The 25,297-nt window shown below is 31.2% G+C and overlaps 4 protein-coding genes across 7 annotated transcripts in view; 3 read left to right on the forward strand and 1 right to left on the reverse strand.

The window, feature by feature from the left end:
* Nucleotides 1–1,352: 1,352 nt before the first annotated feature.
* On the reverse strand, nucleotides 1,353–5,773 carry LOC125848983 (serine/threonine-protein kinase D6PKL1-like). 2 transcript variants are annotated; one of them, XM_049528953.1, is made up of 4 exons: nucleotides 5,645–5,760; nucleotides 5,220–5,319; nucleotides 3,296–4,474; nucleotides 1,353–2,392 (listed from the first exon to the last, which is right to left on the reverse strand). In XM_049528953.1, exons 3-4 carry the CDS (start codon nucleotides 4,459–4,461, stop codon nucleotides 1,558–1,560), a joined length of 2,001 nt encoding a protein of 666 aa, XP_049384910.1. In that variant the 5' UTR covers nucleotides 4,462–4,474; nucleotides 5,220–5,319; nucleotides 5,645–5,760; the 3' UTR covers nucleotides 1,353–1,557. The 2 variants fall into 2 exon arrangements, with proteins under 2 accessions (XP_049384910.1, XP_049384909.1); XM_049528952.1 differs by having other exon boundaries at nucleotides 5,220–5,773.
* LOC125848992 (MYB-like transcription factor EOBII) overlaps nucleotides 2,650–25,297 on the forward strand; it is an 84,917-nt gene continuing 62,269 nt past the window's right edge. For both annotated transcript variants that reach the window (XM_049528962.1, XM_049528963.1), the window contains exon 1: nucleotides 2,650–2,677. In XM_049528962.1, the coding sequence (XP_049384919.1) occupies nucleotides 2,665–2,677 (13 nt within the window). In that variant the 5' untranslated portion in view covers nucleotides 2,650–2,664. The remainder of the gene's footprint in view (nucleotides 2,678–25,297) is intronic.
* LOC125848991 (RING-H2 finger protein ATL3-like) overlaps nucleotides 12,753–25,297 on the forward strand; it is a 169,519-nt gene continuing 156,974 nt past the window's right edge. Inside the window, exon 1 of the mRNA XM_049528961.1 lies at nucleotides 12,753–12,758. The gene's annotated coding sequence lies outside the window, so the exon portion shown is untranslated. The remainder of the gene's footprint in view (nucleotides 12,759–25,297) is intronic.
* Nucleotides 13,876–18,747, forward strand: LOC125848982 (uncharacterized). Of its 2 annotated transcripts, XM_049528950.1 has the most exons (6): nucleotides 13,876–14,121; nucleotides 14,252–14,343; nucleotides 14,755–14,854; nucleotides 15,479–16,310; nucleotides 16,583–16,716; nucleotides 17,806–18,747. In XM_049528950.1, exons 1-6 carry the CDS (start codon nucleotides 14,027–14,029, stop codon nucleotides 18,674–18,676), a joined length of 2,124 nt encoding a protein of 707 aa, XP_049384907.1. In that variant the 5' UTR covers nucleotides 13,876–14,026; the 3' UTR covers nucleotides 18,677–18,747. The 2 variants fall into 2 exon arrangements, with proteins under 2 accessions (XP_049384907.1, XP_049384908.1); XM_049528951.1 differs by lacking the exons at nucleotides 13,876–14,121; nucleotides 14,252–14,343; nucleotides 14,755–14,854 and adding an exon at nucleotides 15,241–15,383.

Raw genomic sequence — 25,297 nt, forward strand, 5'->3', positions numbered from 1 at the left:
ACCATTTTTTTTCTTTGGACTATTTGGAAAAAGGTAATGAAAAGTCCAAAGAAATATTTTTTTACTCCCTCCATGGTGGTGATACTGTTTGACTTGACACAGTATATTAAAAAAAGTTTTTAAAATTTATGATTTAAAATAATTTTTAAATATTTATATGACAGTAAACTAAAAAGGAAAGGGCACTATAAGAGCCATTTTTACATATTTAACTTTAATGTGTATGTTATGGGCATACGCTAAAATTTTTGGTCTAAAATAATTCTTAAATATATATGGTGGTAAACTAAAAAGGAAAGGGCACTAAAAGAGCCCCTTTTTTCATATTTGACTTTAAGATGCGTGTTGTGGGCGTCATGCTAAATTCCAGCAGCCAACTTTCTAAATTTGAATGGTGGGTGTGAATAAAAATAGGAGTAAATTTGACTAATTTATTGTCTTGTAATAGATGTTCAATTGCTAAACGCTAGGTCAGGGTCACACAACTCTCTACTTAGTATATTAGGTTAGAGAACAATTTGAATTTCTGAAAACTCACTCTACATTAGTAGAAAAGAATTTTATAAAAAAATTGTGTTAAAAGAAATTTTTATGCGATGGTAACAAGTACTGTAACAAACTTGTACTTCCTTGGTTGTGGTGGCATTGGTGTACTTATAAATAGTACAATTACTTGTCCATTTTTCCTTTTATAATTGTCCCTATTTACTTGTCCATTTTGACAAATTAAGAAAGAACAATTTTTTTTACTTATTATACCCTCAATTAAATGATTAATTACTTTGAAAAATGTAAAACTTTTCATCCACTTCATAATTAATAAGGGTAAAATAGTAAACTCACTATCATTAATTATTTTCTTAATAAATGTGTCAATTCAAAAATGGACAAATAATTAGAGACAGAGAGAGTAACAAACTTGTACAAGCTTATAATAGGAGTGTGATGGTGATTGACAGTAATAGTTGGAATGGTTGATGTGATAGTGAGTAGTGACTACCGGTGGTTGTTGGTGATTGATAGCAGTGGTGGTTGTAATCATAGAGGTGGTTGGTGATTGTTATGATTGACACTAATGATGGTGATGGCTGACGATGATGGTTGTGTAAAAGTCATCTTTCAAAAAGACTTGCATAGTTTTGCCTTGCTTCAATCAGTCCAATTCATTTGTCAATCTACTCTTTCCTTCATAAGTGGAACCTCTAAAAGCACCAGCAGCAAAACTCACCTTTGTAAGCCTTATGCTTCTCACATTTCACTCCTTCATATTAACATACTTGGCCATTGACACCTAAAATAACTTTATGGACCAGAGAAGTAGACAACAACGACAAGCCATTTCATTCGTCGAGTTGGATAAGCTTTAAACACTGACAAATGAAGAAGTTATGTGAGAAAAAGTGGCATTCCATAATCCAATTCCTATGCATTTGCATTTCAGGACAGTATGCACTTTACATGTTCATACGAAAGGAACAATGAATTGATGTTCTTCCTAAGGGATCTTCATCATATAAGATGATATGGGGACTTAAACTGTCAAGAAAACAAGTATACTCAGAAGAAATCAATCTCAAAATAATTATCAGTAGGTTTCACATCAACACCTGGACCCGTTGTTGCTGGTGCTCTGGGCGCGTCATGTAGCACAAACGCCTTTGGTACATCTGGAGGACTAGCACACCGGATAAGTGCCCAATTAACGCTCTGAAAGAAAGGATGCTGTTTTATTTCTGTAGCACCCCGCCTATATGCTAGGCGATGCTGAGGCTCTTTCACAAGTAGACCTCTAATCAAGTCCCTTGCAGCAAAACTAACACTAGGTGATGAAGGGAATCTCAGGGGCTGGCCAACGACATTAAACAAGGTGGCTCTGTTGCCTGCTCCTTTAAAAGGTGTCTGCCCAAACAAGAGCTCATAGAGAAAGATCCCGAAAGTCCACCAATCAACGGCACTACCATGCCCCTCGCCTTTAATGATTTCTGGAGCAAGGTACTCATGTGTTCCCACAAAAGACATGGATCGAGCATTTGTCGGTTCAGCCATGAGCTCTGGAAGCGGGCTCACTTGATTGTGCATCTCAGATTTCTGTTTCGTCTTCTTTCCTTTCTTGGGCCTTAGGAAACGCGGTGAAAAACATGCAGGCTGGATGACACAAGATGGCTCAATACAAGCAGGCTGGACACAGTATGATGAAGTCTTCGACTCTAAGCTTGAATTTGAGGATTTAACCAATGTTGGACTCACAGCACACCTCAAGGAGAGGTCAAAATCAGACAGCATTATATGGCCATCTTCTCGAACCAAAACATTCTCTGGCTTAAGATCTCTATAAATGATTCCAAGCATGTGCAGGTATTCTAGAGCAAGGAGAATTTCTGCTACATAAAACCTATACTCCAAAACGACAACATAACAAGAGCAAGTTAACATCACTGATCAAGATGCATGGGCACCTTCGTAAATTTTGTCCATGATATGGAAAACAACAAACAAATCTTGAGTAGAGAAAACCACTCCATTATCCATGGCACTCTAGCAGAGATAATAACCAACTCAACAAACTTTATGCCAATCAGTTTTCATTTCTTAACCGAATGATTTACTGATGAATATTAACATGTATATTGGAAAATAATATAATGTAAATGCAGTAATTGCATAATGGATAAAAGACAAGGATCCAGTTTGAGCTCAATGTTTAATAAAAGTGAAGAAAGCTAGATAGAATAAGCAATCTGTTTAACTCAATTCACGTCAAGGCAAACAAATGGAGTAAAAACAAGTGAACTGTGACGAGCATAGTGCAGGATATCTCAACTCTCATCATCATGGTTTGACTGTAAGACCACTATATGCTACAGAAGTAGCTAAAAAAATAATATTCTAGCCATACTACAATTTATCCAGGACCTCCCTTGTGCCAAAGATGAATAGGAATTCCAATTTAATAGGGTTTCTTGAGACCCCCTTATATCATGATATATGCAGGTTTCAAGAAAGAAAATTTGTTAACATAGCCAAAAACAATCAAATATGATAGAGACCGGTTTATTGGGAAATCAATGTAACGTACTTTGATCATTAAGATTGCAGCAAGAACTAACTTATTGACCGTGAAACCTACAGATCAAAGATGTCCTGAATATATAGATATATGGACAAAATAAAACACAGATCAAAGATGTCCTGAATCTGTAGATATATGGACAAAACAAGACACTTCCAGCTGAAAGGAGATTTAAGTAAAATAGCTACAACATCAACAACTATGCATTTCAGAAACTAGCCTAACCTGGCAGCATGCTCGGGAAAAAACTTTCCTGGCTGTCTTTGCCGAAGTGCATGTAAATCTCCTCCAGGGCAGAATTCCATCACCAAGCAAGAAAATTTGTCTGTTTCAAAGTGTGAATATAGTGTTGGTAGAAAAGGATGATCCAGAGACTGTAGTATCTCTCTTTCTGTCTGAGCTCTTACAGTTTTCTTGCGACTCTCTAGAGCTGCATTGTCCATCACTTTCATGGCAAAATAATCTCTTGTGCCAATCAACTCAGCTAGAAAAACATTTCCTATATCACCACCTCCCAATCTCTTCAGAAGTCTGAAATGGTTGAAGCCCAGTGTTCCATCAATAGATCTAATGGCTTGAATTGCATCCCACCTTGTATCATTTGCCTGATGTGGTTTATACATTGTACTGCCGACACTCGTAGAGCTGCTTTCATCACTAATATCACTACCTGTGCTGCCTCTGTAGAAACTTGTTTTTCTGCTATCACTGATATCGCACGAGTTGCTAACATCACCACTTCCACCAGACTTGCCCATGCTGCTAGCACATTCACTGATGACTTCTGTAGTGGTGAAACTTTGTTTGGGTTCTATGTACTGTGTGGCAGTATAAAAGCTATTCTGTGGACTAGGACAATAGCTTATTCCAGATTGAGATGTCAACTGACCATTTAGAAGGTCAGCATCTCCTCTGGCAACAGCATGTAACATAAAATCCCTGCGTTCCACATAACCACCTGATATAGTGTGTTTGTTATCATGTAGTGGATCCTTAATAGATGATTTGGTTTCAAAGATTAATACGCGGTCCAGTGAACATTCTTCTGATGGTTGATCAAGAGCATCTTCTATTCTCTGACACTCTTTTCCTTTAGTCGATTCAGAATAGTGTCTCCTCGAGTCAGAGACATCATCCCTCTTTATACGATCACTGGATGATTTATGCGAACTCTTAGAAGCAGCCACCGACCCTGTTGGGGTATCAGTTGGCTTTGACCCAATATCAATAGCTATTGGATCGAAGGACAACTCTTTACATCTAGATTGTCTCATTGATGTAGGATGGGGAGGACGACTTGTCCTGGAAGCTGAAGATGTATTACCCTTAATAGCAGTGAAGGGAGTGCGACTGTTTGGCAAGGAACTGATTCCTTCAACAAGTGACTCCATTATTCTCTTTCACCTAGACACATCCATTGTACCACAAAAAGTGAGAGTATTAGCTTAGGTTACTCTATGAGACAAAATAAGCACTTAAAGCCATGTAGAACAAAGTATTTTTTCTAATAAGTAATAATTCTGGAATCGGTTCTATTACCAGCAAAAAAATTCTTAAACAAACCGGAAGGAATCTTTGGCAAAGAAACAAATAAACTGGTAACTAATCAATCTATCAACTACGTCTCAATACTTAACTTGTAACTAATCAATCAATCAACTACGTCTCAATACTTAACATGTAACTAATCACTCAATCAACTCCATCTCAATACTTCACTTGTAACTAGTCAATCAATCAACTACGTCTCAATACAAAACTAGTTGGAGTCAATGATCTCTGTATGAACACTATACTTAAACTAATACACTCTATTCCAGTTCAACAACCAATCTCTGTTCGAACTCCCTTTACTTGTAGGAGTACATCTTGGATTCGTTCATTACAGTCAATGCTTTAAAATCAAACATAACTTCAACTACACAATTGCATGACAGTAGATATCAAAGATCTTTCACACCAGACATTACATTATCAATTAAGTTACTTCCTAAATCCAGGAAAGAACATACACCAAAAAAGGCATAAACTTTAACACTTCTTGCATGGTTCTCTGAAGTTTCCTTCTTTACTTCTTCGCACAATTCCACAAGAATCAACAAAACAGATAAACAAACAAATAGCAGAAAAAGGGGTTCTTGATTATTACCTGATTAAAGAAATGAGACCCAGAAATTTAATCTTTCATTACTGTTGAGACCCTTTCAAGAACTCGCTCCAAAAGTGAAACAATCTTTACTCTGCAACTCCTTTATCAGATCCGATCGAAAAAAAAAAAAAAAACAAGAAAGATGGTAAGTAATATACTCCAATTTTCTGGTGAATTAGTGAGTTGGGGTTTTAGTGGGGTAATGGGGTTTGAAGAGAAATTAACAATGGAGAAGAAAAAGAAGAAAGACAAGAAAAGGAGAGAAAGTTGTATGAATGAAAGAATGAAAGAAAACTAAGAAGCAAAGCAAAAGACAGAGAAACAAAGCAAAGCTAAAGCAAATTGATTCGAGAAAAGCTGTCTTCACCTTTAAGAAGAAATTATATATAAAAAAAAATGTTACTATAATTCTCTTTGTGCTTTACCTTTCAACTCCTTTTCTTGCTTCTTATACTGAACTGGGAGTAGTAGTATAGAAAGCTTCTTTCTTTATCGTAAAATACAAAAAATATGTATACTGTAACTTAGCACTGTGTGTGTGAGAGAGAAAGCTGGAAAAATGCATATTAATATTTGCATTAGAAAACATTGGACAACTTTTATTCAGAATACGGAGAGCAATTAAGCCAGCTATATGGATATCCTTATTAAAATTCCATTTTAAGCCGACTAGGCTATAGTCGAGTTGATTGAACAGAGATCTTCTGAATGATTTATTTTAGGTTTGGTATCATTAGTATTTTTTTAGTCGAGTTTGCACTACGTGGGTTTGTTAATGTAATTTATGTTTGTCAGTGATTTATGATTTTTATATTGAAATGAAGTCTACCTCGAGAGCAAATGAAAGATAGTGATCAGGATTTGTAATTATGAAAAAAATAGTATTTTGATCAAACTCATTTTAATTAGCTTATAAAGAATTATTTTTATGTTGTTAATTTAGCAGGACTTTTCAATACAAGTTGATTTTTTCGTACGAGCTTGTTAATGTAATTTATATTTATCTGGTGATTTGAGAATTGTTACATTTAAATGAAGTTTACCTAGAAAGCACATGAAAGATAGCGACTATGATTCCTTATAGCTAGCAAAAAAAAAAACAATTTGAACTCATTTTAATTAGCACATAGAGAGCTATTTTTATGTTGTTAATTTAGTAGGACATTCCAATTAAAGTTGAAATAGATGATTGATTTGTGGAAAAAAATAAGAAGAAGAAATTGGATCATTTTTTAGATTTTGTTTATATTTTCAAAAGCTATATAAATACAAGAAATTACTTTTTAGATAATATAATATTTTAATTTAATATTTATTTATATATTACTTAACATTACACACAGATTATTAGACTATCTTCTAAAGTTGACATAAATTTACAAAAAATTGTATCATATTCCGACATTTTCTTTCTTTACTCTAGTTAAAAGTTTATTAGAATCAATCTCTCTCTACCTTCACAAGATAGGATAAAAATCTGCGTACAAATTTCACTTGTAAACTACACTAAATAAGTAATATTAGTGTTAATCTAACATATTCTCATAAACTAATTTTTAGTTTGTCAAAAAAAATGAACGGTAATCTAAAATATTAATAAATCATATGAGAAATTAAAAATATATATTAAATAATTGTCTCAAAAGAAACAACCGGCAAAGAATTGATGGAATAGATTATATATTACCCACAGACCAAAGTAGTTAGTATTTCATATAGAGAAATAGTGCTAGTCGTTTGGCCAATGGGTTTTAAACTATTTAACATTTTTAGAAAATATGAAGTCATTTATTACTTTTTAAAAAGACATTTGCATTATTTTTTTTCTCTAATTTGATGATGTGTGAACAAAAAATTTAATCTAAAGTTCTAAGCCATATATAAGTATTAAACTAAATTCACATAGACGAAAATCCTTCCACACCCTAAATTGCAAGCAATTTTGAAATTTCAGTTGGACTTGGAAATAGAAAATGTCAATTGCTTATTTTCGTTTTGCTAAAGTAAAACATATTTTTATTTATTTATTTATCGTTAAAGTCTTCTCATCGCATTTTAATGGAGTAATAATTTAAACAGCAAAAAAATTATGGCTTGCAAACGTCTAAATTTTATCTATATGATAAACTAAAAGAATCCATTTGCTTAAAATGAGTAAAAAGATTTTATTAGCTTAATTAATGCATAGATGGAATGAAATTTTTTTATCATCTAATTTAGGATAGACGAAGTATTTAAAAACACATTTTTTGGTTTTCATTTAATTTAATCACAAGTCTAAGATTCAACCTTTATATATAACCAAGAAATCCTCTTTTAAAGTAATATAAAAATATAAAATTTTAAGAAAGAATCATAACGAAATAAATATTGATTCCTTAAAATATAAAACTTCTACTATTTCAAATGCAATATGATAGTCCTTGATGGGACAATTCATTGAATTCTAATAATCATATATAGCTCAAACATTTTTTTGTTGCTCCAACTGTAATTTCATTACTCCTAATGGTTGATAATTTAAATTATGTGGATCAACATTTTAAAATATATATTTTTATTGTATCAATATAACAAAAAATGACAACTTATAATATTTTTGTATACTTTTTTAAATATTTAAATTTTATTTTAAAAATATTAAATTGATCATATTTAATTTTATTTCAAATATTAATCAAATTGAATCTTTAGAACTAAAAAATAGTATCACATAAATTAAAATAGAACAATCAATATACTGAATTAACATGTCCCATTTGGAATAAACTTGTTATTAGTATGATAAATAACAATAACGAAAGCAAAAGGACATAAGAAAATTTATTTATGTTCGCCACATGTGTCAAATCAATAAATACATTATTCTTGTTTTACATATGATTAATTAATATATATTTTTAATAATTAATTAATTGAAACTCAAAAACATTAACTACTATTGCGGAGGCTTCACATGCACGCATGTGACATACTAGAACCGCCGCATGTGCACCGCCGGTCAATATTCTCCGGTCATTAAAGGATTATCCATTTAACTAATCTTTGTTTAAGGCAAGTTAATCCTAGATATGGAAGGTAATCGAATTGGTTGAGCAAATGATCTTTCAAATGAGGGGTCACAAAAGTCGCACAAAATTTACGTAGTACTCACTATGTCCCTAATTACTTGTCAAATTTTTCTTTTTACTTGTCATTTTGACAAATCAAGAAATGAATTATTTTTTACGTATTATACCCTTAATTAATTACTTTGAAAAAAGTATAACTTATTGAAAATCTAAATTTTTAATTCATCTATTTTATAATTAATTGGGGTAAAATGATAAACTCACTATGTCAATCATTATTTTCTTAATAGGTGTGTCAATTTAAAAGTGTACAAATAATTACGGACAGAGAGAATATGATATATTTTTTTAATGTGATTTACGAACTGTTAAACTAGAATGTTTCACACAGTTTACCTAAAACAAATTATCTTTTTATTTAGTAAACTATTATACTGAATCGAGATTTACAAACGAAAAAAAAAAGAGATAGTAATAACCGAGTAATTGATTCTATAAGAACATAGGTCAACGCATAGGCAGCACGCCTAAATTTGTGCATCATTGTGGAATAATTATTGAATATTTACCTTAGTGTCTTCTTGTCCATCATGACCACAAGACAATTAATTACTCTATTTCTGTAGTTTTCTTTCTTTTTTGGTCACCTAATAATGAGATTATGGCACGATNTGATTTACGAACTGTTAAACTAGAATGTTGCACACAGTTTGCCTAAAACAAATTATCTTTTTATTTAGTAAACTATTATACTAAATCGAGATTTACAAACGAAAAAAAAAAAAAGAGATAGTAATAACCAAGTAATTGATTCTGTAAGAACATAGGTCAACGCATAGGCAGCACGCCTAAATTTGTGCATCATTGTGGAATAATTATTGAATATTTACCTTAGTGTCTTCTTGTCCATCATGACCACAAGACAATTAATTACTCTATTTCTATAGTTTTCTTTCTTTTTTGGTCACCTAATAATGAGATTATGGCACGATTAAACGTGATATATTGGAATATATACTCCGTTAATTAACTACTCCCTCTGTCTCTAATTACTTGTCTACTTTTCCTTTTATAGTTGTTCGTAATTACTTGTTCATTTTGACAAATTAAGAATGGACAAATTATTTTTACCTATTATACCCTCAATTAATTAGTTTGAAAATGGTAGAACTTCTTGAAATTTAAATTTTTAATTCATCCACTTTATAATTAATAGGGGTAAAATGGTAAACTCACTATGCTAATCATTGCTTTCTTAATAAGTGTGTCAATTTAAAAGTGGACAAGTAATTAGGGACAACAGGAGTATTACTTTGTTATATTTAGCTCGACACGCTCATTAAAAAACAATAATTGAATAATTATTTTACCATACTATTCCAATTAATTGATATTTTAGTACGTAGGATTAGTTTTTGAAAAAAATATTTAGAAAATAAGTAACTAATGCTAAAAATAAAACATGAAAAAGATAATTATCTTTTCGTGATACGTTAAAAATGATAAATAAAACTAATAAATAATAAATAAGTAAAAATAAACAGAATAAAAAATTTGAATTCATTTTTATCGTCATTTATTTTTTAAAAAGACATTTTATGTGCTTCGTCCATGCAGAAAATTAAGTGTACATAAATCATGATATAGGAGTACGCATTAATTATTACAAACATAAAATAAAAGTATGGTTGGTAATATTTTTGATTTTTCAATTATTATAAATTCAGATATTAGTCTGATATCAAATTCAACATATTAAATATTCAATTAATTGAAATGTGAGCTTTTGATTTCTTGCATGTAAATATATATTGATAAATTATCATAATTATTAATTGTTTCACTTGAATATGTTATGTTAAGTTTGTATCACTACTGCATATTCAAAGATGGATTTTTAATATTATAGCGTCAAATTCTTTTGAACCCAATATTTTTGCCCTAGAACATAAAATTTATTTAAATTACAACAAATGATAGATAAAAACTTACAACTTTAAAAATATCAATATAAGAAGCTTACATATTGAGCCAAAATAATTAATTTTGAATCTGTTTCTATATATCCTCCTTTTCATTATCCCTTCTAGGAATTCTCACCACTTTCACTCCTTTGATGAATTTAAAATCTTAAAATTAAAGATAGAAGACGATTACTATCCAAACAACTACTGTTATTTGATCCACATCACTCTAACTATATTTAACTGTAATATAATTTTATAAATAATCAAAAATAAACTTTACATATTACTTAAACGATATAGAAAAGTTATTATCCTATAAAAATATTTTCTCCATATGAAAGTGATTAAAATTTTAATTTAGCAATTGATGATTCATTAGTAAATGTAAAGCTATGGTGCATGCCCTGCCCTATCACGCGTTGGAAAAGAGAAGAGACAGTGTGTGCCACAATGTCTGCAATCAAGCATACATGCTTATATCAATCAACATCATTATCCTTTCCATTAATAGGAAATCAGATCATCGTTATTTATAAATTGAATAGTAGAAAATAATATTTTTATATTAAAAATAAACATAATTTTAATTTCTTTTTGGTAAGTTACGAACAAATAAATTCTACGGCCTACGGGACTTCCCCTCCGTTATAAAAATATCATCTATCTTGTTTTTTAAGTATGGAAATTCATTAATTTCTTTGTAAGACATATCTTTTTTTTAGGGAAATGCGTCTAAGAAAAGTCGAAACTACTGACATATTCTCTTGATTTGGTATGATTTGATTTGATTTTCAATGTGAATAAATGATGATATTTGGTTTAATTCTATATTCTAAAAAAATCAAATTGAATGTATAAATATACTAATTTATAATTTGTCATGACTATAAATATGTTTTTGTGGAGATGTTTCTTTTTTGGTAGGATTTTTGTGGAGATGTTGTACATACTTTTATTCATTAAAATGTTGTATAGACATGCTAACATGTTTTCTCTACTGTTTGCTTGTATATATTGAAGTATTTAGGAATGATTTATTTATATTATTAAGGTTATATAACTTTTTGAAAAATATATATAAATGTGAGATTGTTGCTTTATCAACAAAAGATAAATAATTGTCATATTTTAAAGTGAAATTTTTCACGTATAGATATTTTGATAGATAATAGATTTATCGGAAAAGGGTCAAAATTGCTCCTGAACTATGCGAAATAGATCACTTATACCCTCCATTACATTTTGGGATCAAAAATACCCCGCAGTTATCCCAGGAGACCACAAATACCCTCAAGAGTTAACACCCTCAATTTTTTAGTGACGTGGCAAGCCACATGGGACTAATCCCTCCACCTAAGTATTGCCAACTAAGATTCACTACAAAAGAACTTGACTTTTAGTCGCGACAAAGTCGCCATAAAATCCCAAAATATTGCCACTAAAGGTTATGAGTGATTTTTAGTGGCGACTAAGGCTCCAACAACCATTCGCTAGTAAAACCTATTTTTTCAACAAAAAAATATGATAATTAATTTTCGATTGCGACCTAATTTTCTAAAATAAATAACTTGCAATATCCATATTAAAAACATCCAATATTATTACGAAAAATAATCAAAATTACTTCTCGATTCAAATCTCCTACTATATATATATATATAATGCATCATTGTACATTTTATACATTTACATATGACATAAAAATAAAACATATAGTGTCTTCAAACTCCTACTTAATCGATATCATATTTGGTTTTTTAAAAACAATGAAGAAAAAAACACAAAATTAGAATTTAATGTTAAAAACTTTTAGTGACTATTTTCTGGACTTTTGTGGCGACTGTTGTTGCCGCTAAAGGTCTAGTTCTTTTGTAGTGAATCCTAGTTGGCAACGCTTAGGTGGAAGGATTAGTCCCACGTGGCTTGCCACGTCAACAAAAATTTGGGGTGTTAACTCTTGAGGGTATTTGTGGTCTCTTAGAATAACAGCAGAGACATTTTTTATCCCAAAATATAACGAAGGATATAAATAATCTATTTCATATAGTTTAGGGGCAATTTTAACCCTTTTCCGTAGATTTATCAATCTGTTTGATTTCTGATAGACATGGACCACTATATGAGACATTGTGTATTTAGTTGATAGATACATTCCAACAAGCATAATCAGTTTGATTTTAAGGTAGACCAAAACAAATATAAATTGAACCGTGAATATTAATTTAAGGACTTCAAAATTTAAATAATGGAAAAAATAAATTTAAATGAACAGTAGCAATATAAAAAGAAAAAAAGGTATTCATTCTACTTCTAATGTAGTACTTCCTCCATTCCATATTAATTGAATTTTCAGGCATTTTTTATTTTCAAATTAACTTAATTCTTCAGTTTTCAAAACTACTTTTAGAGTGTTCTTCCAATTTTACCCTTCATTTGGATTTTCAATGTGATGACTTCAATAAATTTGACAATAATTAATAAGGGTAAAAATGAAAAACTATGTTCAATTTATGTCTTAATCTACTTTTCTTAAAGGGTGTGAAACACTTCAAAAATTCAATTAATATGAAATGGAGGGAGTAGTATATTATAGGGATCTGATTAATATCTAAGGTTTAGCCAACGTTAGGATTTTCTTGGGCCTTGTGGTGTAGTAAATTCATGCGTTAATATATTCTTAAATCTTACTTATGAGTTGTTATCAATATTTGAGGCATTTGACCATTTAAATTAGTAGTGATAAAGAAGCGGTAGAAATTGAATATTAAACGAGTTGAACGGATTAGATCAAACTAAATGAAATATCTAATTCCTTTATATTTAAATACAGGTTTAAAATGAATTGAGTGATAAACAACATAAATATCTAAAAAAAATTACAAGAGTGAAATTTGCTTACAAATCACGTCAAACATTTGAATAGTTTAACAAAATAAATAATCTTCTTAGATAATAAACACAAACCTAAACTCTTATTTGAAAGAAAAAAACCGTTTAATAAATAAAAATTGACAAATAAAAGAATTTTATATTGTTTTCAAATCAAAACTCAATTGTAAAGGAGAAAGAAATGGGTAAATAGCTATTTTTTGAACCGTTAGTTAAATTTTGGTCACTTCTTAGAGCCAATACGTTGACATCAGGGGCATTTTGGAGTCAAAAGATTAACGAAGGATATTTTTACACCAAATTCAATAGTTTAAGATATCTTAAATCCTTTTTTGTTTGAATAATCATATTTCTTAAAAACAATGAAACTTTCAATGCAACTTAAAATACAAATTTTAAACATTGCACAAAAAAAGAAAAAAAGGAAAAAGGACAAATATACTCCGAACTAACGTAAATGGTATGCATCTACCCTCCGTCATGCTTTTGGGACATTGGTGCCCTTGCCGTCCAAAAACTAGAGCGTATAGGTTGATAAGATTATGACACATGTATGCTTGTTAGTATAAAAGGTATATATGCTCTAGTTTTTGAACGATAAAGGCACCAATGTTTCAAAAGTATAACGGAGACTATATTTGTCTTTTTTCGCAAGAAGAAAACTAACCAACGGAAAGTACGTAGCTGAAATAAGGGCAAAAGCGGCAAAGAGGGTTGAATCAGAAGTTGATTGACCCGACAACCCGATGAAACCCGCCGGATCCCAAGTCAACAGTTCAATCCGTACGACGTCGTTTGAAGACAAATTATGAATCAATGAAGAGAGCAAAGAGTGTAGATCCGATTTCGAAGAGAGAGAAAGGAGAAATTATCGACGCCGATGGAGACGATGGCGGATGCTGAGCCAGCGAAGGCGAAGCCTCGACCAATCATCCGCCTTGGCCTCTTCCTTATCTCTCACAGTTTCATTGTTAGGTTTACTCGCTTACTCTTTCTGTATCTAAACTTCATACACTTTTTGAAGTAGTAAATTAAGCATATGAATGAGAGGTTTAAAGGTTTTGAGTTATTCACTGATTAATCTTGCATTTTGGTATGTATTCAGTGTGGCTTGCTGCGCAGCTGGTGTTTTTGCTCTGTTACTTTTGCCTGTTCTCGCTAAGAACACTTACATTTCCGAAAATGCCCTCATGCCTGGTTAGTTATCCTGCTATTCCTCATTTTTCTGCTGTGAAAGCACAAATTATCTCTTCAGAATCTCAAATTCCACTAATGTTAGATCACGAAAAATGTAAACGGTAGATTGCCATTATGACATTGAGCTCTTGCAGGAATTTGCCCCTTGAGTTTTTGTAATATGAGTTGGAATAAAGTTCAATTGTTCAGTTTTAGAATGAATAGGGTTGAACAGAGTAGAGTGAATGTAGAGGATTGCATAGCCGAACAACTAATGTAGGATTGATTTGTAGTTGATTGATTGATTGATAGAAAGCTAGTTTTATGCTTACCTTGTAAAATTTCCTTGCCCTTTCTATGAATGTCCAACTCTAGTGATTACTGCTATAAAAATTCTCCCCCTTAACCTTGGTTTGGACCATCATTTTGCAGGTTCTGCTAGTCCCATGATGTCGAATGATGATGTTTCACGGGCTAGAATGTTTGTGAACAAGGTCGTTAGCTTTGATTTCAAAACTGATAGCTCAAGCATGTATGTACTTGCCTCAACATTATTTTATGCCAAATATCTTTCCTTCACGTATCCATGTTACTTTCTTCTAATGTAGCTGAGATCCTTAGAAGAAACCAGTTGACAAATGATAATTGAACATTGATTACTTGCTGACTGAGATTTTCTAATAAAACTATGATGTCCTTAATTTGTTGAAAAGTGTACACTTTCATTATCTCATGTAGGAGTACTCTTTCAAGATGATCGCATGATAAGGAACTTCCTTTTCTATTTGTACTATTTTGGCGGGGAAAGCTAGATATAGCAAAGAGTCTACGTGGTTTCCTTTACATGTTTTTGTGCCCTAAATAGCATTATGCAATTAAGGTTCTGACTGTTTACACCCCTCGTTTCTTATGTCTTCTTCTCCTTATTCAATAATGGAGCAAACAGAATCTTCAGACAATAACTTAATAGGGAAACTTTTCACCAACATAAACCACTGTACATACATTGAGGTGTCTAAGGGGGGAGTAGGAAAAGTTTATTTGAGATCAGTAGTACCTTTGTAAGTCGTTATTTGTTTATCTCTACTTTTGACAGCCTAATTCTACTCTATATCTACATGTATATCTAAATCATTCCTTTGTTTCATGGATGTAGAGCTATCCAAGATTTGGTAGCACAACATATAACGGATTTGGGCGGTGAAGTTAATTTTCACAAGTTCCTACCTCAAGTGAATAAGTTTAACCCCCTGCATTTTTTCTCCAGTCCTGATCAAGGAATAGCTCAGGAGAATTATACTTGTTCATCATATGGTATCAATACAGTTGGATTTATAAGAGCTCCACGTGGTGATGGGAAGGAGGCTATTGTATTGGTGACCCCTTATAATTCTGTTAAGACCAGCATGGGCGAGGCTTTATCACTAGGTATTGCATACTCAATTTTCTCCCTGCTCACTCGAGTGACGTGGTTAGCTAAAGATATCATATGGCTTGCTGCGGATTCGCAGCATGGGGAATATGCTGCAGTTGCTGCGTGGCTAAGAGAGTATCACACACCATCATTTGATAGTTCTGGAAGAAGTCTATTTGAATCAAATGCGAGTCCAACAACTGGAAGAAAGAGACCCAATGATTTTCTACGTGCTGGCACAATGGCTGCTGCCCTTGTCATAAAGGTTACAGATGACAGTGAGAAAGCAGAGAGAGATGTTCTCAATTTATATGCTGAAGCATCCAATGGACAGATGCCAAACCTCGATCTGATCAATGTTGTGAACTACTTGGCTGTAAATGGGCAACGATTACGGGTGAAGGTTGAGAAATTAGGGTCATTGCTGGACTCTTGGTGGTTGAGAAGTCTGGCTGAACTGTTTCACAAACTGGGCACAGTGGCTAGAAGTTTGAATCCCCAATGGAACTTTGGTATTTCTGTTGCAGAATATATTGAAGGCACTGCTACACTTGCTAGCTCGTTATATAATCAGGTATATACTTCAAAATGACACTTCTTTGTTAACACCTAAGAGGTAACACTTTTACTGGTACATGCTTTCAAAACATCCCATCCCCCCAAACCCTCTAGAAAACAGAATTGTGGCTTGTTGGTGGTTGGATTGTGTGTCCTTCCAGTTGATGGAGGCTACACGTTTTAGTCACAAAAAACATTTCAAAGTTAGAAAAATTAGTCTTTGTGAATGTTAGGTAAGTTACTCTGTTGGATTTCTGATCATATGTTGCAACTGTTACTTTATTTTAGGCACTGGGTGTTCCCACAGGTCCTCATGGTGTTTTTCGAGATTATCAAGTTGATGCCATTACTATGGAGATCTCAGCAAAACGTGTAGCAAACTACAAAAACCGACCAAACGAGTTACTTTTGCAAGGTGGCAGGTCAGTACTCAATGCCCTTCTCTCCCCCAGTGTTATTATAAGCTACCTCTTAGTGACAAAAAGCATGCAAAGCGCAGGATTATTGCTACATGTGTGAATCAATTGTGCTTTAAGAGAAGTATGCATTTAGTCAATAATGATCCGAATAAGAATTGGTACCATTCTAAACAAGAAAAGGTGGATTCTTCAAATCTCAGTTTAAAAGATTAAAAAGTAAAGGGGAAAAAAGTAATAGGATTCATCTCTCACGTATGATCGAAATTCGAACGTTATCTTTGTTGTCCTCTTATTCATCTAGTGTTTGTGACATTTATTCTTTTACCACTCATGTTCCTCTACTTCTTTTGATTTACTTATTCCTTTCCTTCAAATATATGACTTTCTTTTTCATCCAATGTGCAAGTCCTTTTCTGCTGCTACTTTGAGTTTCAGGGCTTCTCTTCTTCTACCTTTCCCCCAACTTTTTAGTAGATTACTAAAGTAATCTTATATGAAATTGAGTGTGGCAAATTAATTATTTTATGGTTAATTTATTGAAAAATGAAATATCAACTGTGATTGATGTCATCTTTTGACGCCTTCTTGAAATCATATGTAAGGTGTTTCTTTGAGGAGTTGGAATAAATATTGTCATTTTTGTATGTTGGAGGTTTAATGAGTTAGTAACATTAATTTCAACTTAATTATAACAAATACTGTAAATATTTTATGTTTGCATCACTCTGAAGAAGCGTGTTCTTCACTTCTTACCAATTTTAATGCTTAACCCTCACAAAATGTTCAATGTTATCTTACTTTCTGTGGATAAACCTTATTTTTTTCAAGGTTTATTTAAACGCTTTTGAAAGGACAAAAATGGACTCATCAAGTATAAAAAAAAGGACAAAATGGGATAAGGAATGCTATTACTAGAGAGGGGATGGTCATTTTAGGGCATCCCCTGAACAGAAAAGGGAGGGCCAATTTGGAACGCTAGAAGTGGTTTTTTGTTTGCAAATAATTGGAAATCCAGCCCCCCCCCTCACCAATTCATAAATTGTATTAATAGCACAACTAATTTGTCTTTCAAAATTTCTTGTCTTGTTGCAGATTGGTTGAAGGAGTGATTCGTTCTGTAAATAATCTGCTTGAGAAGTTTCACCAGTCATTTTTTCTTTATCTTTTGACATCTCCGAATAAATTTGTGTCAGTTGGAGTCTACATGATACCGTTTGCCTTGCTTGTTGCTCCTCTTCCAATGGTCGCAGCTTCTCTTTTCGCTGATTCTACCAGAAGGATTTCTGGGATGGAAACGAAGGTCACATCTTCTCCAGCTTCTTCTGATATCCCAGCCATCTCATTTCGATCCTGGAGATGGCTTCATGCAGCAAAGACCGTGTTTATTGTCCACTTTTGGGGTGCCGTTGTAACATTACTCCCACATTTTCTGTCTCTAGTACAAGATTCAACACCTCTGACCAACCTCTTAAGCTGGAGTATCCTTTCAGCATTCACCCTCTTAATCTTGCAAGCGATTCTGGGTTCCTCCTTTTCTCTTCTACACATGAACCGAACTCAAGGAATGGAATGGACTCTTTTGAAATCAGTCACAATTGCTGCTGCCTGTACTGGACTTTGCATAATGTCAGTTATAAACTTTGCAACTGCAGAACTCGGCGCCCTTATGCTGGTTCCTATGTGTTTAATGGCTAGACCCTTGATGCTCGATGCTAAAGCTAAAACGTTGAAGTCATTTATTAGGGCAGCATGCAATGTAGTGTTAATATTTCTGGTTTTTCCTCCTGTAGCTTATTATTTGTGGAAAGGAGCTTTAGTAGGTCTTGACAATGCAAGAGTTGGTGACTTCTGGAACTGGGTTGAGTCTCTTTGGACATGGAACAGTGCGACATACATATATATGTGTATGGTTCACCTTCCATGCTGGGTTTTGTGTGTTCATACATTAGTGTATCCTTGTTGATACACTGCAATTTTCCTTTCTTTTTGTATTTGTATACTAGCAAAATGGAACTTGGAGTACATTTGTTGATCCATCATCGTCTTCGTCTTCGTCTTCGCTTCTTTACGAGTATTTGGCTTCTCATACTGTTAACTGAATACATAACCATCAGCTCATCTAATGGTCCAGGAGTAGGAATATATTCAACTTGCTGCCTACATTCTGTAAGATACACGTGAAGGAATCGTTTATTTTCAACAACAAAAAAAAAAAAAAAATCAGCAATGGCGTGTAGTCGGACAAACGTCCAAATTCATATAGTCTTACAAGAAAATTATTTCAATAGTAGTAATAATAATTTTAACTTTTGAATATGTTAAAATTGTAATGCTAATACTAATTACATCAATTTTAATATTAATCATAGGGATGAGTCTGGTGACTTTCACGAGATGATACCTCAGATGTAGAGCCGGCAAAATGGGCTTAGCCCATGGGGTCGGCCCAACCCTACCCATTATTAGGGTAGGGTTGAAATAAGATTTTTCATGCCCATTTAAAATTGGGGCTTATAAGCCCGACCCATATAAGCCCTTGGCCCTTGGGGCTTGATCGGGGCTGGGCCGGGGTCGGCCCCTAAGCCAAAACTTTTTATTTAAGAGTAATTTACAACAATCTCATTAGTGTATAATCTAATTATTTGAATACACGCTATGCTGTAATATTATGAATCTTCGTACCCAGATACATGTATCTTGGAATATATGAACTCAAAATTAGGTTAATTTGTTCTAGATACACTTTATCTAAGTAGATTCGCATGTATCTAAGATACATATACAAATCTCGCAACCTCGCCTCCCTCCCATCTTGCTTGTCACTCTTTTCTCACTCGTGTATCTGGTATGCGAGATACATGCTAATTACATTAGATTTTTCCTAGTGTTATTGAAACAACACCATTATTTGCCATATTTGATTTGAAAATCTTCTCATTTTCTTGATGCTATAGAATCATAATTTTTAATTTTTTTTTTAAAAAAGGGCTAGCCTGCCCCAGCCCTCGGCCTTCTAGGATCGGATTGAGCATTTTCAGGCCCTACCAAATGAAGGGCCGGCCCTTCCCACCCCTTCAAATTTCTTGTCCCACGAGGCTTGGGGGGGTGGGGCTGGGCTGGCCCTTTTTGATAGCTCTACTTAGATGGCACTTAACTAAGGGTGATTTTCCTAGAAAGACTCTTAATTTTATTTTATAATTCAAAAGTCAATTAACTATGAGTATTTAACCTATAAAAGTCTCAACATATTTAGTTGATTTTTCATTAAATTTTAAGCAATTCTTTTAAGAAATAAAAAGATATCCATTTAAGTTATTTCAATGACTCAACCTGCTTAAAAGTATAATATTGACTCTTTTGCTTTACCTTTGTTCCCTCCCAAATTATTCTCTATTTTTAAATAATTAAATTTATATTTGTTTTAGTTGATACAGTTAAAATTTTAATATATATTTTTTGAAAAAAACATATAATCTTAGTGATAAAACAGTGGACCCCAAAAAAATTACACTTCTTGCGCAATTGTTCAGTTCCAAAATTTTTAAATATATAATATATTATTTATTTAAAACGATTCACATTTTTTAACATGTTTAATTTTAAAATTAAGCGCAAATACAAAAAAAAATCTGTTTTAAAGTTCCCGCCAAAGAGTTGAATTGTTTTACTTTTAGAAAATTGGGAAGCGTGCTGTTGTGTTCAGTGTTCACACTTGACTAACAATGGAGTAGTACTCTAAGCATCATTTTCTGGGCAACTGATTATTCCATAGGATTCCTCCAACCCCCCATTATACTTTTCCCGTGGATTCCTCTTCAATTTCAAAATATATTACCCTTCTGTTCTTATTTATATGTCGTTCTTATAAAAAATATACGGTTTTTGATATTAGTTATTTTATAAAATTAATACATAAATGACATATAATTGTTTCGTTTGCCTATGTTGGTCAAACTTTGAAAAAACTTAATCAAACACTAATTGTTACTTATTTAAAAGTGATTTTAAATTTTTTGGTCAAATACATAATACTATTTTTCATCATTTATTTTTTAAAAATAAACTAATTTTAAAAATATGACCAAACAAACTATTAATATTCCTACCACAAATTTAAAAAGCTTAACATTGTATGTCGAGTTAAATAAGGTTACATAAATTGCAACAAAAAATAATTAAATTCGTACGACTAATAATGTTTTGAACCTAATGGATGTGATGGAAAGATAAGGTCCAATAATTGATGTTTATCTTTGTGTACTTGAAGATCAAACTTAACCATGTTAGGCCAATCAATAGGAATCTTTATCCTTGTATGTTTACTCCCTCCGTCCCTATTTACTTGTCCATATTTCCTTTTTTGGTTGTCTCTATTTAGTTGTCCATTTTGACAAATCAAGAAAGGACAACAAATTTTTTCCTATTATACCCTTATTTACACTTCTTGAAAATTGTAAAAGTGTATGCTGTTTCCCTCCAATTTATTTCACTTTAATTCAAATAAGTGGTTGTAATTTTGAAGTGAAAAGTTGTCATCAGGATAAAATTGTAACTTCACTGTGCTAATCATTGTTGCCTTAATCTGTGTGCCATTTCTAAAGTGGACAACTAAAAAGGGACGGAGGGAGTACTAAATTACTATAGTTTACGTATTTGCTCTCTCCGTCCATTTTTAATTATCACTATTTTCTTTTTAGAGTAAAATGATAAGAATTTTAATTAATATTTTACGATGTATTTTTCATATTATTGATATGCAAAAAATTACAATTTATATACTTTTCGTATAGTTTTTGAATGTCTATTTTTTTTGTTTAAATATCGAATTAATGTATCTAATTTAACTTTGAAAATTAGTCAAATTGACTTTCAAAAAATGCAACATGACAACTAAAAATGGACGGAGGAAGTATTATATATCTTTGGGATAAGACACAAGTACCCCCTAGACTATGATCGAAATGCCAGAGACACACTTAAACTCAATTAGGGTCTTATTACCTCCTAAACTAATTTAAAATGGAATAAATACACCACAAACGCTACATGACATAGAGAATGCATACTCTCTTGAAGGCAAGTGATGAGTACACACAAATTGGACACATGTCCTTTTTTTATTGATAACTTTATAATTAGTTAGTACACATATTTATTGATATTAAAATTTATATATGTTTAATTAATTTTATTTCTTTCTTTGTAAATTTTTTTTTTAATTTCTTTTTCACTTTTAACTTTTTTTAATTAATTTATCATCTTTTCACTTTTAATTATTTTAAAAAATTATGTGTATTTTTTTAAATAAATAAATAAATAAAAAGTGTCATTTGATTTTAATGTTTTATTTGATTTTCTTCACTTATTATGACATATGCTCAAAATTAACTTATTTTAAATATAAAACATTTGTAATTAAATTTGAAATCAAATCAAAACGAAAGACAAAGAAAATAAAACCAATAGAAAAACAAAAGAGAAAAAACAACGAATGAAGGTAAAAAAAGGTTTAGATAAAAGGTAAAAAAATGTTTATTAACTTAATTTAAATACAAGATAAAGAAAATAAGAATATTTTTTTAAAAAATAAAATATTTAAAAAAAATTGTAAAAATAAAATAACTTTTTTTAGAAAAAATATTTATACACATGGCAACACATGTGTACAAACATAACCAACTTGGATGGTTAAAGATGTCACGTCAGCATAAAGGGTGCACAAAAATACGAAAAAATGAATTTGGGAGGGGGAGGGTAATATGACCCTAGTTAAGTTTTTGTGTCTCTGAAATTTCGGTCATAATCTAGGATACTTGTGCCTTATCCCTATATCTAATTTCTTTACTCTCTGGCTAATAAAATCAGTGTCCCTACACCAAAACAGATAATGATTGATCAAAAAACCTACTCTTTCTTGGCCATAATATAATGGAAATGAGATGAATTAAACTATTATCTTTAGTCTTTATTTAGGTTAGTCAAAGTTCATCATTCCATTAGAGGTTGTTGAGATGGTTTATTAGAGTTACCTATGTATTAAATATAAATTAATTATTTATGTATTGAGTTTTTTGTTTTTATTTTCTTTGTTCTAATTTAGGTAGGGTTGTTTGTATGATTATAAATTATTTAAAATTTTTGAAGTTAAATTGTTTTTAATTATAAAAGCGTGATTTTTTTAGAGATAGAAAGAAAGATGGCTCACATATTAAAATAAAAAAAATCAAAAAATAAATAAATTTCTTCGCAACTTACACATAAAAATATTGATTGTGTGGGAAAAAATTGGGATCAAAGAATTCAATAAGAGTACAATTTTTTCTTTGTTTTTATTTTTCACCTGGTATTTGGATTCACATTATAGCCCGATTAGTTTGGATCCGTGCCAAATAGGACCTCAAAGAGTAACACTCCCATAAAGAATTTCTATATACCCAAAGCTTGAACCGAGACTTTCTAACTAAGGGAAATTTAAACCTAATTATTGAACCACATCTTTTGATGTCAATATATAAACTTTATGTTTAAAATGCTCACTTGGAGTCTGTTTGGATTGATTTAAAAGTTGATCAAACTTATTTTTAAGTCATTTTTTAAAAAAAATTGAGAGTGTTTGACAAAATTAAAAAATAACTTAAAATAAGTTTAAAATGACTTAAAAAGTTAAAAATTAAAAGTTTAACTCTTGGACTCTTTCTGCTTATTATATTTTTAACATAAAAATCATTTAAGTTTAACTTTTAAAAACTACTTTTTTTTTCGGCCAATCATTAAAGTCTCTCTTCTATAGATGCAGAATTATTTAGAGTTGTCTTTTTTGTGTGTTTAAAGATAAGATTTAAAAAGAGATAATTTTGGGTGCATGCATAGGTGCTCCCAACGAGGTAACAATTCACACTTATCCTAAACTAGCACTCTTCATTTTAATTGGAGGGTAAATGTTTTTCTATTTTATTACTCTAATCTAATTTTAGTTTCATTTTCTACAAACGACTTCTTCGTAATTACCTATTCAAGGTTATGTTTATCGAAAGGGTTCAATTTTAATTTCTTTAGCCTATATATTAGGTGTATTGTAAAACGGTACAACTAGTAAGGAATTGAGAAATTTATCTGAACCTTCTTCAATAAAAAGTTATATTATTTTATATATGATTAAAATTATATTATTATTTTTTATATATAATAGATGTTGGAACATTCTTCATATTTTCTTCGCTATTAATATGATATATATGTTGATTATTAAAAAAAAATATATTTTTCTAAATCTTTGTGGTAAAATTTTGTAGGTGACTTGATAATGCAAAATAAAATAAAATAAATTGGAGAATATTTCAGAAATAACAAATATAATAGACATAATAAGACTTTATAGTTATAGTTTCGATAATTGCGCTTCATAGCTATAGTTTTGTTTGTTATGAAGACTGTGGTGTGCATATTTCTATTTGTTTGTATATTTCGCTTGCGAATATGCAAATAAGATAAGTATATATAATTTTTGTATCTATATAATAGATGTTGGAGCATTCTTTCATATTTTCTTCGCTATTAATACGATATATATGTTGATTATTAAAAAAAAACATTTTTCTAAATCTTTGTGGTAAAATTCTGTAGGTGACTTGATAATGCAAAATAAAATAAAATAAATTGGAGAATTTTCAGAAATAACAAATATAATAGACATAATAAGACTCTATAGTTATAGTTTCGATAATTGAGTTCCATAACTATAGTTTTGTTTGTTATGGAGACTGTGGTTTGTATATTTCTGTTTGTTTGTATATTTCGCAATAAGATAAGTATATATAATTTTTGTATCTATACATTTGTATATTTCGCTTGCCAATATACAAACATGGTAATTTATTATAATTTTTTCATAAATCATATGCAAATAACTAGGATAAGCATATTATAAATTTTGGATTTATACAATCAGGAACTGAATTATACAAATTCTATATTTATACAAATCAGGCGAATAACAAAAATTAACAAACAGTAGCCGCGAATTATAATTTTCTTAAACTGTCGCTATAATACATAACATAAGCTGAGTGTTTATTATTCTCCATAATTTTCGCAATAAATCATTACTACTGTAAACTCTTTTAAATTAAAGGACGTAAATTAAACAATGTTTTAGTCAATATGACAAAGTTAGGTGTACTATTGCAGATTATGAATTTGCTTTGCTAAACTTCTCTAATCCCTAGGATACTTTCTTTAATCTTTATTTTAGGCTGAATTAATTAGCACCTTACATTATGAGAAAAGTTTCATACACTAATTAAGTAGCTGGTCATGCACACAAAGGTATCTACTCTAACTCACTTTAATTAGGTAAATTTAACATGTTAAGTCATTCCCTAAAGATCGTTGATTTGACAATACATTAACGATCCCATTCATGCGATATGAAATAAAATTTATTTAAACACGTAATTTGAATCTTTTAAGTCATGTTCGATAATCGAATAAAGATAAATTTATTAAATAATATAGTGCAGTAAATGAAGTTGTTCATTTCTTAATCAGATATTTCAAATTTGAAAGCTAGGAATGAACTTTTTTT

The sequence above is a fragment of the Solanum stenotomum genome, chromosome 12 (assembly GCF_019186545.1).
Source record: "Solanum stenotomum isolate F172 chromosome 12, ASM1918654v1, whole genome shotgun sequence".
Lineage (NCBI taxonomy): Eukaryota > Viridiplantae > Streptophyta > Magnoliopsida > Solanales > Solanaceae > Solanum > Solanum stenotomum.